The sequence below is a fragment of the Falco punctatus genome, assembly GCF_963210335.1.
Source record: "Falco punctatus genome assembly, chromosome: 6".
NCBI classification, from domain to species: domain Eukaryota; kingdom Metazoa; phylum Chordata; class Aves; order Falconiformes; family Falconidae; genus Falco; species Falco punctatus.
In genome coordinates, this window is record NC_137585.1 from 91458780 (window position 1) to 91476009 (window position 17230).

At 43.1% G+C, this 17230-nt stretch overlaps 1 protein-coding gene across 1 annotated transcript in view; it reads left to right on the forward strand.

Annotated features, from left to right (window-relative positions):
- Positions 1–17230, forward strand: part of LAMB4 (laminin subunit beta 4) — a 54937-nt gene that overhangs the window by 13011 nt on the left and 24696 nt on the right. The window contains exons 5-17 of the mRNA XM_080392748.1: positions 3121–3256; positions 6005–6078; positions 6773–6961; positions 7559–7622; positions 8175–8389; positions 9195–9315; positions 10575–10763; positions 11838–12017; positions 12822–12931; positions 13701–13780; positions 14780–14930; positions 15874–16005; positions 16759–16944. Of these exons, the coding sequence (XP_080248874.1) occupies positions 3121–3256; positions 6005–6078; positions 6773–6961; positions 7559–7622; positions 8175–8389; positions 9195–9315; positions 10575–10763; positions 11838–12017; positions 12822–12931; positions 13701–13780; positions 14780–14930; positions 15874–16005; positions 16759–16944 (1827 nt within the window). The remainder of the gene's footprint in view (positions 1–3120; positions 3257–6004; positions 6079–6772; positions 6962–7558; positions 7623–8174; positions 8390–9194; positions 9316–10574; positions 10764–11837; positions 12018–12821; positions 12932–13700; positions 13781–14779; positions 14931–15873; positions 16006–16758; positions 16945–17230) is intronic.

The following is a 17230-nucleotide window of genomic DNA, read 5'->3' on the forward strand; positions in this document are numbered from 1 at the left end:
CTTGCACCATGTCCTCTCATGTCTTTATATCTGAAATAAGGCCAATGTCGATAAAAGCAGATAAAAGCCACCTCTGGCAGAGAGAAAACCTAATGGTGTAGTCCAGTCTTTGACTGACTGGCTGGGTGGGTAGGCAGATCCAAAACACGGGGGATCAGAAGGATCCCTTTTGCTCCATGGTCACAGTGATGGGTGCTGTGGGGGACAAGCAGGTGTGTGGGAGCTGCACCAGGCAGAAATGGGAATTCCCCTGTTGCATGTCCTAGAGGACTTGGCCCTGCTGAGCTAATAAATTGTTGCAAATGGAAATATTTTCACTAAATACCAGCTTAGGCCGAAGAGGAATTTAATAAAATACAGCTTAATTTATAAGCAATTGAAAATAATTACAGTGTACGACCTTCTGGAGAAATGGTTGGACACATTTGCAGAGTAAAGCTCTGCCATACTCAGATGGCACCAAGCGCTGCTCTGAGTTAGGTAGTGCAACCATGGCTTTCTGCAAAATGTAAATACCTCTTTCCTCTTCTGAAATACCCTGAGTTTTGGCACTGCTTCATAGATGGGCAGAAAGAGCCATCGCAGAGACATTGCTTTTCTGGCCCTTAGCTGGATGATTGCCTTTTGGGTTTGCTTTTTACGAGGAGATCGAAAAAGCAATAAAAAAATAATGTTTTCACTTGCCTGAACTTATCCATTGAATTATGTAAATACAGACTCACGAAAAAGAACAGCTGTTCCACAATAATCCCTGTGATTTAATGCTGCTTCAATGTATCTTGACCCCTGGTGACCGTTCCCTGAAGAGGGTGAGAACTACTAATTCTGCTGCTTTGCAGAGTTTGAGAGAGGCTTATGCTCTTGCAATGTGTTCTGCTCTATCAGCTCACCTTAAATGTGTGTCACCTATATATGAGTTCCAGTCGATTCTCTTTCTCACCAGCACATTTTGAATGCTTTGCTGGAGGCAGGCCAGGCAGCTTTGCATCTTGCATCTTTCAAAGTTCTTCTTCCCCAACTTCCCCTCCTGATGACCTGTGTCAGGCGTCAGGACGAGAGCAAACTTTGTGTGAAAATGTGTGTTAGTCAACAAGGCAAGCTGCCAAGAGGGACTTGGATGGGATGTCTTACTGAAAATTGAGATTGAAAAAAAAATTAGACTTCGGTTGCTTTGTGTTTGAAAAGAAGCACTACAAATCATTTTCAGTCTTGAATGTGTCTTATTGTTTCTAAATGTAGGTTAAGTGGTTTTTAGCCCTGTGATTGGATTTACTACTTACACATGTTTTGAAAGGTAAAGAAAGAGGGCTCAGTACTGAGGAGACTATAAAGCTACTCACTTCAGAGGCAGGCATCTGCCACACTTGCCTTATGTGGACATGCACATGCTTGTCCTTTGGGGTACAGAAAGACTTTTATGGAGCAACTTTAAACATCATTTAACTGAGTATCGTATTGTATGTGTCTATATAAACCAGAGAGTGGGTGTGTATAGTCCTGCCAAATGCTTTGATAAGCTGAGCTCTCTCTACCAGGACTTTGTGAAATGAGATGGAGTACTTTTTGTATTCCTGTCTTGTCTTACATTCGTACATTTGTCAAATGTGGTATAGAATGACTGAATATAATATATATTTATCATAATGTTTTAAACACATGAATTATACCATGCCTGTAATTCTATATCTCTTCTTTTATTTAAATGTCAATAATTCCCAGGTGATTTCATAATACAAAGATGTGCAAATCATTCCTAATACTTCTCTGTACATCCTGAGTGTGCTGGGCTTGTTGCCTCTCCACCAATCCTCTCTCTTCTGGGTTGTTTCCAGCCCAGCTGCTGCCGCTGACTTCCACTTTCTATTTCCAGCAGCATCCCTGCCAGCCTCCCAGCCACTGGCACTGAATCTTTGCCTCCTCCTTCAGCTCCTTCTGGGATGCTGTGTTGTCCTCTCCTCTCCCTGCCAGTGTCCCTGCCAGCCAGGCACAAAGCTTGGGCATCACCCTCCTCTTTAGCTTATCCCTGAGTCCTCACACTCGGACTCTGCCCAAATCCCGTAGAGTCCGGCGGTGTAGCACAGCCACCCATGCCCACCCTGCCGTACACTAACCCGCGGCCCTGTCATCTGTGTTCACATGCTGCCTGGGCTTGTCTGCAAGCTCAGCACAGGTCATCTCCCAGCACAGCATGTTAACCTTGTCACCTCTCCTTAAGTCTCCCAGTCAGCTCCCCTCTTATCACCTTAAATGAGCTCCTTGTCCTCACTTCCAAAACCTTTTTGCAAACAAAAGTCTCTCATTCAGCGTTGAGATACTGGTTAATCATTGCCACCTTCATCTTCTGCTTGTCTCATTTTCAAACAAGACCCTTTCATCCTACTGACATTCTGTTTTTCTTCCTTTGCATTGCTTTTTAAACTTTTCCAGCTTCCCTATGCCTACAAAGGGTGCTGACAGTGGTTGGGGTGGTGGCGTCAGCCCAGACCACCTCTTACGTTGTACCTGGATCCAGCTTTGCCTTCCATTTGTACAACAGCATCTGTCTGCTGCTCCTGGCTGGGTTTCTGAGCTGCTAGAAAATGTGCAAAAGAGAGAGGAAAAAAAGGTGCAAATGATTTAGTGAGTTATTCCTCTTTGAGGCTTCTTCAGATCTTGAATGATCCAGCCCTCCCATGTATTCCCTCAGCCTCCTCATTGCCATCTCTGGGCAAAAATTTCTACAACCTTTATGAGACATGAATAAAAGCTCAACTTTTAAAAAATATATTTCTCCAAGAAACTCTTGCAAAACAAGCCCTCTTGCAGCTAACCCAGAAACAACACCTTGATAAACTTATTTCTTTGCTCTTACTGAGATCCTTTTCCAGTACTGAAAAAGTGTATTTTTTTATACATTACCTGAGGCAAACTGAGACCAACATTTACTATGTGCATGCTTTTGTGCATATGGTGATTTTCTTGGGCTTGTCCCTTATATATGAAAGCCTGAGTGATTAAAAGCACAGGCATCCAAAGCAACACAACAGGTTCCAGTCTTGCAATGATGTAAATGTGTACATCCGCTGTATCTTTAGAAAAGAGACCAAATTCATCTTTTATTCTGCATGTTTTGTTTTCTAGGCTGAACAGAAGTGCTTTCTCTGTGATTCCAGATACCCATATAATCCCTATACACAGCACAACAGTCACATGGTTGAAAATATTATCACAACTTTTGAGCCTGATAGGAAAAAGAAGTGGTGGCAGTCAGAAAATGGTAAGTTTCTTTAAGAAATGCAAAATGTAAGTGTGACACTTATTTATGTATTTGGCATTCACCACGTTGCCTTCATGAAAAGATGAAATAAAACTACATCTGTTCTTTGCTTCAGTAATACTGAATGATTTAAACATATTTGTATGTAGCAATATAGGATTTCAGAAACTGTGTTTTTCTAAAGACAAATGTTAAGCACAGTATCTCCAAGAGCTGGCCAGAGGACCTGTGGCAGTGCTGTGTTATACACAGTGGCCATGTGTCTTTCACAGGGTGCCTGTCTTTCAGGGAAATGTCATTTGTGGTAAAAGGTACATTTGCCTACAGATGTGTAATGACAGAGTGTGTGAAACACAAATATCCTTTTAAAAAAAAATAGTGCTTGCAGTATAAAGCGCTAATAATTTAGGAAACAATTAAATAAATCCTGGCTGTCAGCACCCTCATTGCCACATGTTAATTTTGTTAGAAGCTTCTCTATAGTAGTTCTTCACTGATATAGAATCATAGAAGAGTTTGGGTTGGAAAGGAACTTTAAAGTCATCCAGCCCAACCCCCCCTGCAATAAGCAGGGACACCTTCAGCTAGGTCAGGTTGCTCAGAGCCCCGTCCAACCTGACCTTGAATGTTTCCAGGGATGGGGTATCTACCATCCCTCTGGGCAACCTGTTCCAGTGTTTCACCACCCTCATCATAAAAAATCTACTCTCTTTTAGTTTAAAACCATTACCCTTTGTCCTATTGCAACAGCCCCTGCTAAAAAGCCTGTCCCCATCTTTTTTAGAAGCCTCCTTTTAAATACTGAAAGGCTGCTATAAGGTCTCCCTGGAGCCTTCTCTTCTCCAGGCTGAACAACCCCAACTCTCTCAACCTTTCCTCATAGGAGAGGTGTTCTGTCTCTCTGATCATTTTTGTGGCGGCCTCTGGACCTGCTCTAACCCATCCATGTCTTTCCTGTGCCCAGGACTCCAGAACTGGATGCAGGTCTCACCAGAGTGGAGTAGAGGGACAGAACTGTAATAAGTAACTAAGAGTAATTTGCTGATCAAAGGGGTTTTTAACAAAAGGAATGATCTTGCTGTAACAGATTTGAGAATGTTTTGTCTGGAGAGAAAAGAGTTAACTGTTAACCATGAGGTTGAAGATGTACCTCCTCAAGGCCAATGTGAAACCATAATCTCATGTTACTATGACAACTTTGTCTTCGTCTAGACTTTAGTGTAAAAATAGTTTAGTTTGTAATGCACAGCTTCTTGCTACGGGACTGAGAGCATAACTGTTTGCTTAAACCGGCCTTGAAGTTGAGAATAAAAGTGCTGTGTTACTTGTTGGAATTTGTGAGCCTGGATGGAGCTGTGACTCCCTGGCTGCCGGCGCTGTTTTTGCTTTCCTGCCTTAATAAATACTTAGTGAATTTATTTCGGACTTCAGCTATTTCAATTTCAACTATAACAAGAATCATCTCCTTTGACCTGCTGGCCACACTTCTTTTGATGTAGCCCAGGATTTGGTTGGCTTTCTGGGCCGTTAGCACGCGTTGTCGGCTCATGTCCAGCTTTTCATCTGCCAGTACCCCCTAGTCCTTCTCTGCAGGGCTGCTCTCAGTCCCTTCATCCTCCAGCCTGTATTGATACCAGGGATTGCGCTGACCCAGGTGCAGGACCTTGCATGTGGCGTTGTGGAACCTCATGATGTTCACGTGGGCCCACTTCATGGCCTTGTCCAGATCCCTCTGGATGGTGTCCTGTCCCTCAGGCATGTCAACCACACCTCTCAGCTTGGTGTTGTCTGCAAACTTGCTGACAGTGCACTCGATCCCACTATGTCATTGATGAAGTTGTTATCCTTACAGCTTCTCAGTGAAGGCATGCTAGGAAGAATAGCATTTACGCAATCTCATTTGTCATACAGTGAATATGACTGTTTGGAAATTAAAGCACAGAAAAATTAATATGTTACCTCTAGTTTGTGTATCCAACTAAAAAATTCCTAGGCCTTGTTTATTCAGTGAGTTTAACAAGGAACTGTCACCAGATTTGGACACCGCTGCCAATAAAGCTGTGGGTCAGCTGTGAGAGAATCTTTTTTTGCTTTCCTCATTTTTCTTCTTGGATGAGGTCTCATGCACAGCCTGGTCAGCAGGAGCCCTGACATGCTGCATGCAGATGGGAACAATAGAGATATCCGCTGGGTTCCTGCAACTCTCTACAGAGATGTGTGAATTGGGGGGGGTCCGTATTTGTTGCAAGTTTGGAAGATCCCAGGTGCAGCAGCACTGCTCATGGTGAATTGCAGGTCCGGAAGCATAGAAGGGTTCAACAGATCTGCTTAGCATGAAGAAAGCCCCATGGTTTTATTGAGTTTCATTTTTTTCTTAGAAATAAGCAAATAATTTTAAAAATAATTTAAAAATTTTTACAAAATCTAACTGGATATAGAAAGACAAAAGCCCAGAACCTTACCATTACCATAATTTAGAATCTGAATGATCTGAGTAGGTTTTTTAACTACCTTGTGCAGTCTCAGTGACGTGCAGCACTGACAGTACCGGTGCTGGAAAGGCAGCACATCACACTGTCCCTGAGAATGATCCAGCCACGTGCTGGGTTTGTGCACAGGGGATGCCCCAAACAGACTATAGCTGCTGTGCTGGAAAAGGCATCTTTAAATTCCCCATGAGAAAGCTGTCTCAGCAACCCCTCTAATGGGTGCGTTGTGCTCTTAACTTCATTTTCATTCTCCTTTCAGGCATTGACCATGTCAGCATTAGATTGGACCTAGAAACTTTATTCCAGTTCAGCCATCTTATCCTGACTTTTAAGGTACATCTTTTACCAGAGCTTTTATGTAATGTTATACACTAATTACTTAACCACAGGAATAAATTGCTTAGAGAGGCAGTGAAAGCTCCATCTTTAGAGGTTTGTAAGAACAGGTTAGATAAACACCTGTCAAGTATGGTTAAATTGTAGTTGATCCTGCCTTAGGGGAGGAGGATAGACTGAATAGCTTTCTGTTCATGTGCCTTCTGGTCCTATTGTCTATAAATCTGAAAATTAAAGCTGAAAAAAATTTAAATTGCAAAATTAAGCCCTAAAAATTAGAATATCTCTGAAATGCAGGTGCTCCTTCAAATTTAGTTCAACCTTCTGATGCATATCCATTATGATCCGGACAGTTACAAATTTTTTTTCTACATTTTTGTAGAAAAAAATTACATTACATGAAGTTTACCACACCAATGTAGTAAATTTCTTACTCAGAAAGTAATCTTGTGTCTATATGGAAGGTTACCCTTCCCTTGTGCTAGACAGTGGTTCTAATGAAGTATCCAACTTTTTCAGAGAATCACGTAACCAGCACAGTAGCCCTGTAGTGAACCTACAAACTCTGAAACACAGAATTTTAATTGGCAGCTGTTGGCATCCCACAAACAAACAGGAATGTCAATCAACAACCCCTGAGATGTCGTCTTAACACCTGGTTAAGAAATTCTTGAAATAATGCTTCTTGCAGACATTTCGGCCTGCAGCAATGCTGGTTGAGCGCTCCACGGACTTTGGTCAGACCTGGAAAGCATTTAGATATTTCGCACAGGACTGTGCAGCTTCTTTTCCCAACATCTCTTCTGGTCCAGCAAAAAGTGTGGAAGATGTCATTTGTGATTCAAGATATTCGGACATAGAGCCCTCCACTGAAGGCGAGGTATTGCCATGTGTCTGTGTGTGTATGAGTTCAGGTCATATGTGGCTATTTTTCTGGAGCTGAAGGTCTTTCATCTATATCCATCAGATCCACTTCCACAGGTTCCGAGACATGAATTGCTATTGACTTTACAGAAGTAAGTTGGAAAGACATATATATATATATATTTTTATATACCCTTAGTTTCACACCCAAATGAATTCATAAGACAACTTGTACAAAACCTTTTAAGCGCTCTTTCCTGGTTTCCAAACTCACATGGAAGTCCACCTCCTAAGAGATCTTGACTCCCCACCAACCTCTACCGCTGAAGACTGGGGCCTGTCCTTTGGGTGCTCATCCTGTCTCTACATCACTCTAGGGCATTGCTTTTCCTTCCTCCTGACACCTCAAACCACCAAAAGGCCTTTTTGCCTTGCTCAGCCAAGGCCAGGTTGGAGGGGTGAGAGCACTTCCTTAATCAGCCCACAGCCTTGTTCTTTTATTTTATGGGATCAGTAAAATGGCATTAGTAAGAATGAGGTCTCAGGTGACAGTCTTTATACCCCAAAATAATAGCTTCAGTGATCTATAGAGCTGTATTAATTTATTTTGCAGGTTGTTTTAAAAGCTTTGGATCCCAGCTTTGAAATAGAAAATCCATATGTGCCATATATCCAAGGTATGGGCAGTACAAGTTTTCTCCAGGGATACTTTGATGGTGTTGCTTGTTTTGTACACTGAAAGAGTCAATAGCTCAGCTTGTGTAAGACAATGATGTCGAAAATTAGGTACCTAAAGGTCTTAGGGAGACATCTATATTAATAAATAAAATGGGCCAGTCTTATTCTCTAGCCCCGAGGGCAAACGGCATGGCTCTGCAGAGCTCATCCATGCAGCTAGGCTGTCTTTCCTTCTGGGAACAGGTGGCCCAATCCACACTGCTCCAAAAGGAGCAGTCCCAGAGGTGTACATGAACCTATGAAGACAGTGGCTGGGAAAATACAGGTTGGCCCTGGCCAGAGCCATACCAAGGAGGGTGCTAACGCTTACACGGCTGCGTGCCAGCAGTGGGTCCATGCCCTGGCACTGGACAGGTAACTGGTCTCAGCCAATATCAGATCATTTTCACCATTTCTTCAGTATGGAGGAATTCTTCAATGATTAATCCAAGCTGAAGATGTCATACTGTTAATTTTGAATGAATTTAGGCTCTTGATTTCTTTTCTTCCAGAGCTCATTACGCTGACAAACCTAAGGATCAATTTTACTAAACTCCACACCCTTGGGGATGCTCTGCTTGGAAGAAGGCACAGTGATCCCCTCGAGAAGTACTACTATGCTGTCTATGAGATGGTTGTGCGGGGCAGCTGCTTTTGCAATGGCCACGCCAGCCAGTGTCGTCCTGTGCAGAATCTGCGGGGAGATGTTTTCCATCAGTCTGGGATGGTGCGTCATTAACGCTGTCTCCGTCCAGGGCAGTCTCTACCTGGTGTTTTGTGGGAAGAGGTGGAGGGAGGGAAGGAAAGGAAGATCTCTGATGATCTTTGGATTGACCATTTGCAACTCCAAGCTGTAAAATGTTTCAATACAGCTTCTTTAAAACCCTGGAATGGATTTCTCAGAAGCTGTCTCTTTGTTGGCACTACCACAGTGTTTCAAAAGCAACTGGGACGAGACATGTTGATAATAACAGCAAATACCAGAGCTGTAATGGTGCAAATGTAATGCAGTAAGTGGCCTGTGCTGTGTGCAGACTTGAATGGCCACTTGTTGGGTGCATTCCACACTCCAGCTGGGCTTGAGGCCTCTGCAGGAGGAGAAGAGGCATTGGCACAAAGAATAGCTGATAATGCAAAGCTAACCCATGAAAAATGGATTATTAAAAAATTCAAGAACATGATTGTGAATTCTTTCCCTCTGGGAACAAAAGGGGTTTTTTTTCTCCTGGAAAGTACGTATCTCAACATAGAGACATGTAGGGAGAGAGAGAATTTACAAGTTTGAAGTCTCCTTTGATATCTCTCAAAGTATTTTTTTCTAAATGTTGCTCAGTGGCTTTAAAACTATTTGGTTAAAATTTGCAAGTATTCTCCAGACCTTTTACTCAAATAAATGATAATTATATGTCAGCTGAGGGAGCCAAAGAGCTTTGAATTTTCCTGATCTTGCTGGCATACTTCAAGCAGATGTCTCCCTCCACTCCGCTTCTCTCCTCCCACCTTACCTCCTTTCTGTTCTCACCACATTGCAGGTCCATGGGAGATGTGTCTGCCACCATAACACTGAAGGTTTGTCCTGTGAAAGATGTAAAGATTTCTACAATGATGCTCCCTGGAGGCCAGCTGAAGGGACACAGGATAATGCTTGCAAACGTAACTCAAACATATTATTTTCCTTTTTGATAGGTGGGGGGTGGGTGTAGCACAATCCCAGCCCAATCCATAATGGGATGTCCAGGTTTCTGGGAAGGAGACATTTCCATGCCTCTTCTAGAAAAACAGATGGGATTCCTGTATCCATCGGTACTGTGTTACCCTACAAGAAGGAGGTTCATGCTCTTATTTTTCATAAAGAGAAAAAAAAATGTAAAGAGGAAAAAGCAACTAATGCAAAAAAGATCATTCATTGGCTTGCACAGGGTCTTTCTTGCAAATGAAAGAACAATTTAGACAAAGCTAAATTATTTATTTCCACAACAGTGAGTAATATAAGATATAAAAGAATAGTATATTAGGATCTGTAACAAATATTCAACTGGATCTTTCTTCAATTAAGCAGTGTTCCCCACTGCATATCAGGCACACTGACCTGCATGGGTACTGTACTGGTTTTGGCTGGGATAGCATTAACTTTCTCCTTAGCAGCTGGTACAGTGCTGGGCTTTGGATTTAGCATGAGAATCATGTTGACGACACGCTGATGTTTTAGTTGTTGCTAAGTAGTGCTCACCCTGCGTCAAGGACTTTGCCGTTTCCCGTGCTCTGCTGGTGAGGAGGTGCGCAAGAAGCCAGGAGGGAGCACAGCCAGGACGGCTGGCCCGAACTAGCTAAAGGGATATTCCATACCATAGAACGTCATGCCCAGTATATAAACTGGGGGGAGCTGGCTGGGGGTGGGGGGCAATCACTGCTCAGGGACTGACTGGGCATCGGTCAGAGGGTGGTGAGCAATTCTACTGTGCATCACTTGCTTTTTTCTCAGGGTTTATTCCTCCCTTTCTTTCGGTAATCTCCCTTTTCATTACAATTATGATTATAATGATTATCACACTTTTCTTTATTTCAATTATTAAACTGCTCTTATCTCAGCCCACGGATTTTACCTTATTCCAATTCTGACCCCTATCCCACTGGGGGCAGGGGCACTGAGCAAGTGGCTGTGTGGTGTTTAGTTGCCAGCTGGGGTTAAACCACAACAGGTACGTCTGCAAGTGTACGGCCCGGGTCTGTCATAAGTCTCCAGTGTTTCCCCCTAGCTGTAAAGCACAAGGCCTGGGAAGCTATAATCTTGTTGGGGTGCTGAAATCCTGCAGGTAACAAGTAACCCTGTGTAATGGTAGACAGTAGTGGTGGCAAGACCACAATAATAGGAGTCATGGTGAGTAACACCCCACTGTTGGTTTTGGTTTCAGGGTGTAACTGCAATGGCCACGCTGGTAGATGCCACTTTGACATGGCAGTGTACCAGGCCAGTGGTGGGGTCAGCGGTGGTGTTTGTGAGGACTGTCAGGACAACACCATGGGGCAACACTGTGACCAGTGCAAACACTTCTTTTACCAGGATCCACTCAAAGTCATCTCAGACCCTCAGGCGTGCCTCCGTAAGCTTCCTTTTTTTAGCTTTTATAAGAATGACTCAAGACAGGGTGGTTCTGATTCTCTTTGCTCTGAACCCTATGGTATCCTCATGCTTAAATGTTCATATGGTTATAAAAATGTTACCAAACCTATAATATCCAAACTGCCTTATAAAGTAGCTGCACATCAGCATTTTTAAACCAGCATTGCAAAAAGAGCTGTATATTCCAACTCATTGCTAAACTGAGCTTAGAAAATCCAGCAGAGCTATCGTCTTTCTTGAACAACATCAATATGAATATAAATAGCAGTAGTGCTGTTGCTTCTGTGATAGTCAGGGATTACAAAAGAGGTGTGAAACGATGGGAGGAGTAATAACTTTTGCTATATACCTGCCATATGCAAGAAAAATAGTCTTTCAGGTATAAAAGCCCTTCTTCTGAAAGATGAGCTGAATTCAGTGTTAATGTAGGATGGGAGAAATGCTCTGAGTATAATTTAATTGTAGTAATTGATTGGTGTGGAAAGTCCTTAAGGAGCCAAGGGGTGATTACCCAGGGGAGTGCTGTGCAAAGATATCAGCTCTGCTGTGTGAAATGGGTAGCGCCTTAGGAAAAAGTGAGGTGCATCATGAAGGCAGCATCTCTTGCTCAGTCCATTGCTTCCAGTAAATTATTCAGCCACGGCCAGCTCAGACCAGCTCTGGAGTGATGGCTCATGTGGGGTACTTCTGCGACCCTACAGCTTTCATGAGAGCATCCACAAAACTATGGGCCCCGCTCCCTCCCAGGTACTCTGGAGAGGGTAGGGAGTGGATGAGTGATGCCTATTTCTACCCAAAGCAAAGGGTATATTTCTACTAAAGTGAAGATTGTAACTGTCCTTCAGAGAGAAAGCAGATCTTGGAAACATGCTCGTAATCTTTCTTAACAGCAGCTGTGCATTAATTGTAAAGCATCCAACACAATGAGCACAGATGAACGTCTCAAATCTTTACAAGGATCCCTGAATCTGTGCCTACCCACAGCTCCATAATTGCATTTTCATGCTTATATCTAAATGTGCTTTTTTATGTCTCTCCTTGACCGTGCCTATAGCCTGCAACTGTGACCAAGAAGGTACGTTGCACAATGGCATGTGCGAGCGCCACACAGATCCTGCTCTGGGAACAGTCGCGGGACGGTGCCCTTGCAAGGAGAACGTGGAGGGTATCCGCTGTGACAAGTGCAGGGCGAACTACTATGGACTGAGTGGCAGTGACCCTCTGGGCTGCCAACGTATGTAAACCACCTCTTTTATTCTTCTTTTCAAAGCATTTTTAAGAGGTAGTTGAGTGCACGGATGCACACGCTAACGCACTACCTGCTTCACAAAATACCCTGTTGCTACTATAATTTAATGTCAATGTAATTTGATGTTCCTGGTGCAGCATCTGAGACTGAAAAGATGCAAAATCACTTGCAGAGTACGTAATATACTATCATAGATCACGCTGTTGTGAATAGAAGGATTGTTAAACACACAATTTAATTGAAAAGAGGAGGTTAAAACACATGAAGATTATTTTAGCACCAAACTCAGCATAACGGTGAATAGAAAGCTACAGATGAGCTATTAAGAGAGTTGGACTCTGCACTGCAGCGCAGTGTTGAGATGACAGGAGCTGCTGCCTTGCCATGAGAGTTTCCAGCCAGCCGTTCCCCTGAGAGAAGCTTGTTGAAAAACACATCCCACCCCTACCCAAGTGCACTGTGGGTTTGTGAGCACGTTCTGCCCGCAGCATGGTACTCGGCAACGTGCAAGGGCGGTGTGGTATGGATCAGCACACAGCGCGGGGTAAACCAGCACACTGAACTTCTGCCAGCGGCCCTGCTCCCCCCAGTGAGGGTAGCCACTGAGGAAGTGGTCCGCTCCCCAAGGGCAGTCTGAGGGCTGCAGGGTACCAGGGCATGTCCATCTGCAGAGCATCTGTCCGGAGAACCGAGACTGCCTGTCACACTGATGCCACATCTAAAGCAAATGCCAGTCCTGCTGCCGTCACTGGGCCCTGCAGGGGTAACCGCTCATTTCTCTCCCTGCAGCCTGCAACTGTGATTCCTCCGGCAGTCTGCCTTTCTCTGTCTGTGATCCTGGCACCGGAGAGTGCCTCTGCCAGCAGTTTGCCACGGGGCGACGCTGTGAAAAATGTGTTGTAAGTACTCAGGTTTTCTTATTGCTCCTGCATGTGGTTTTAGAATTTCCTCTCCTGTCTCCCACCTTTTCCCTGCCAGAAAAGTAAACAATTAGTCAAAATGCGAAATAATTTTACAGCTGTGTGCTCCCATTTTGCATTGATACATCTGGTTTGGTTTTTACTGCTTGCAAACATTTGTGCAATAAAATTGCAATAAGAGGAACACTCCCAGGAAGGAAAGGAAATGCAAAATCATGTCTTCAGGCCGTCTTTACTGTTTACAGAGCAACTTGCTTGCACAAATGGGTATATATCTGGCTCTTCTTGCAGTGGCTGAGTGCAGAGGAATGAAGCTGGGTTAATTATCATTGATAATATCCAGCTGTGGGCTGGCTTCAGGGGCGGTGGGCTGGCTGATGTAGACAAGGTGCAGCTGTGGCTGGTTCTGTTGAGAGGTTGGGCAGCCGAGGAAGAGCGAGGAGGAATAAGTAGAGAGAAGAGAGAACATGAGCGTGCCCTGGGTGAGGAGAGATGAGAGAAGGCAGCAGAGGGACTGGCATGAACAGTATGTTGGTATGAGATGGTAAAAGACCTTGTTGCAGCGTGAGAGTTTGGAGAGCACTGTGACAGCTGGGCACCCCTGTAATCTGGTAAAAGAATCTCCCACAGCCCAGCACAAGCAGCAGCACAGTAGTGCTCCAGAGCATCGTTCGTCCAGAGGAATGAGTTCTGTTGTGCTTTAGATACCTAAATATTGAAAAAAAAAATTTTTTTCTTTTTATCCCAGGTAGGTTACTGGGGTCTTGGCAACAGCTTGTATGGCTGTTCTCCATGTGACTGTGATATTGGTGGATCCCAGAATAACTTGTAAGTTAATGTTCTTCAAGTCCTTTCTTGGTTTTAATTTTTATAAACTTTTAGGCTAGATTTTCTGATTAGGTTAATAGAGTCTCAGTACAAATGGGAAAATAGACTGTAGATGTAATTTCATCGCATACAAGCAGTGTAAAGTTGGGTTGAGATCTTGGAAATTTATTTGCGATAAGAGGATTTACCTTTTTCCTTTGAAGCCAACTTTGAATCACTTTGAGCCAAGTTTTGGTTAATATAAAATATAAACTGCATGGTTTGAGAGAACCAAAGGCCTTAATATTAGTAGAAATTAGAAGTAAATTAGAAGTAACGTTTTCAACTTTGCTTCCTACATCTACTTTAAAAGCTAAAAATATCTTAATTTTTTCTGACATACTGGTTCCTATTCAAAATATATCATTTTAGAAGCAAGCTTGATTTCAGTTGGGCTCCCCCAAAAGTCTAGTGGGCAGGGGTCTTCGCTACTTCAGACACAGGAGCACATAGTCCAATGCTGTAGAGCAGCTCCTTGTGAGCAGGTAAATCAAAGCTAGTAATCATATGGTGTGTTAAATAAGAGTGTAAGTATATGAAAACTATCATGTTGCATCAAATTAAAGGTCATTCTGATCTCATGTCCTGCCTCCGAAATTACAGGTGCTTAACAGCAGTGATAGATACAGTAATAGATATAGAAACAGATACAAGAAATGGATACAGGAACAGATAGTAATGGATGCTCAGTAAACAAAAGGATCTGTGCTTCAGGTATGGAATGGACAGAGAAAAACAAAACATGTCGTATCTCCTAAGCGATGAAAAAATAGCACTGAATAAACCCAGCATCACAAATGGAGCGGGTGGGTGGTAGGAAGAAGTTTGGTACGGGAGGCAGTCCAATAATGGAAGAAACGAAGGGAATCTGAATCAGGGGTGGAGCTGAGCTGCTCTTGTGCTGTGAGGACCCAGCCATGCCGCACTCTGACCTCTTCCCTTTACCAACTCTTATCCTAGGTGCTCACCAAAGGACGGGCAGTGCAAGTGTCTTCCCAACATCGTTAGCCGCCAGTGTAATGAGCCAGCCCCAGGCTACTTCTTTTTACCCCTGGATTACTATATTTATGAAGCTGAGCTTGCAAAGCCCCTTTCTGGCTCTGCGCCCTTGGTACGTAGTTGGCTTTTTAGGTGTCGTACTGAGAGGGAATACACGCAGTGGTGGCACAAGAGCTGAGGCTGAGGTGAGGAGCCCTTGCCTGGGGAGCAGCCGGAGTGGCTCTTCAGCAGGAAGATGCAAAGCAAGTCCCTTGACTGTCCCCAGTTCATTCTTGTTCCTCACGGGCATGACTGTCCCATAACTGTGGCTGTTCCCAAGGGTCAGTTGCTACAGTATTCTGTGACCTGCAAAGCTGTCCTAGCTGCTCCTCAAGAACAGGCTGGTCTAGCATGAATTGGAGAAATTAATTTAATTATTTAAATTAGAGGAAAATGTTTGAGTTGCCAACAGCTATCATGAACTGTGATATTTCTGGGGATCTCCAACAGGGGAAGAATAAAATTCCTCTCTGCTCCATTGGACTCACTCCTGCTGCCTTATATAATGGCACCGACTGCAGCCCAATTTCCTCAAGAATTTGGCATCCATTTATAGTGTTTTTTAAAAAATTAATTTCTATTTATTTTTTTTCTCCTTGACATGGAGGTAGTTGTTCCCCATGCAGAGTACAAGTCTGGAATGCATCTTTTCTGCTGTCTATGTTTTCACTAACATTTCTTCTCTGATGTGTTGTTCAGGAGCTGTAGAGAAGAAGTAAGAAAAAATGTTTATTTGCAGGTCATATCCGCAAATATTTAGCTATAAACACAACCAGTAATCATTCTACAGTCCAATAATTAAATGGAAAACAGATGTCTGGGACATAGCTTATGAGGAAGTACAAGTTAATTTTAAGGGATTGAGGAAAAGGATTTCCAGCAGCTGCTGGGTCATAGCTTAGAGTTTTGCCCAGCAGAGAACAGAGCTTGTTTTAAGAATGTGGATTTTCATTTAGCTGCTTACCTACCCGTCAAAATTGTTCAGACAGTGCTGTCCCGCTCTCATTACTTCATAGGTTAAACCAAGCACTCTTCCAAGGTGTGACATCTACTTCCAGAAACAAGGCTATGAGTTCATGATTGAAAATGGAAAGATTGTGTTAAACAGGAGCAAGAAACGTAGCGTAAGAAAATCTGGACTGGAACAGGTAAATTGGTACTTGAATAGTTACTGAAGATTACACCAAATAGTAAAATTTTATTTTGCAACAGAGGTCAATGAAGTGTCTGAGCACGTGGAATTCGCAGTTCCAGACATTACAATCCTGACACAAATTAAATCAATTTTTTTGGTACACAGTTGGGCCAGGCACTCCATAATTCACACAGACAGATTTGGTATGCTATGTCCAGTGCCATTGTAGTCTCAGGTTCAATTAAATGTTTAGAAGAGAAGAGCCCCCATGAAAGGTAAAATCTGTTCTATGTTTGTTTTGCTTGCAAGATGCCTCCAATATTTTCTGTTTTCCAACAAGTTTACCAAGACATTAACTTAGAACCTACTGCATTTAAATGCTGTCAGCTTTGTAGTTTTAAGTATTGATACTTATTTATTCATCTTATAATGAAAAGTCCAGCCACATATGAAATAAAGCTTAATTTGTTTAAAGTTTGCAATGTAAATGCTTGGAGATGCCAAATATGCAGAGATGAATGGGTTATTCCAGTCGCTCCTGCTGCTGTTCTTGCAAAGCTACAGGAAGCTTTTATTATATGTGACCCTAAACATCATACATTTGGGAGAGTTCCTAGATTGTTGAACTCGAGCTTGTTCTGAAAATGAGGTTGACTGATGGCCAAAATAAGTAAACAAGGCAAAAATATTTCCTTTCTCTTTTCTGAGTTTGTTTTTTTGTAATTTGGCTCTGTGCGTTGTTGAAACTGTCACTATGACTTTGCAGGGTGTGATGCAATTTGGACAGGACGCGGCTGTGACGGTGGTTTTCAGACAGCCCAGCGCCGGTCGGTCTGTCACATGGACAGGACCTGGCTTTGCCCGCATTCCTAGCGGAGCTGGGCTGAGATTTGCCATCAACAACATTCCCTTTGCTATGGATTTTGATATCACGATTCGTTATGAGCCTGAGGTACTTGTGATGTCTTGTGTGTCTTGTGATGTTGTGATAAATGCAGGGTCTATTTGGTCAATAATGGGACACAGCAACTTGTCCCACTCCTTAGATTTAAAATTAAAATAGGTCGTCTTTTCATCCTTATCAGCCAAGCAACATGCCCTCCACTGATCCCCTTAACCCTTTCCACACAAATCTGAAAAATCAGCACTATAAGTGTTTTCTAAGCATCAGCCAAGATTTCATCTTCTGGAGTTCCTCTTTTGGTACCTTTGCTTGGACTGGACTTTTGTGCACAAAT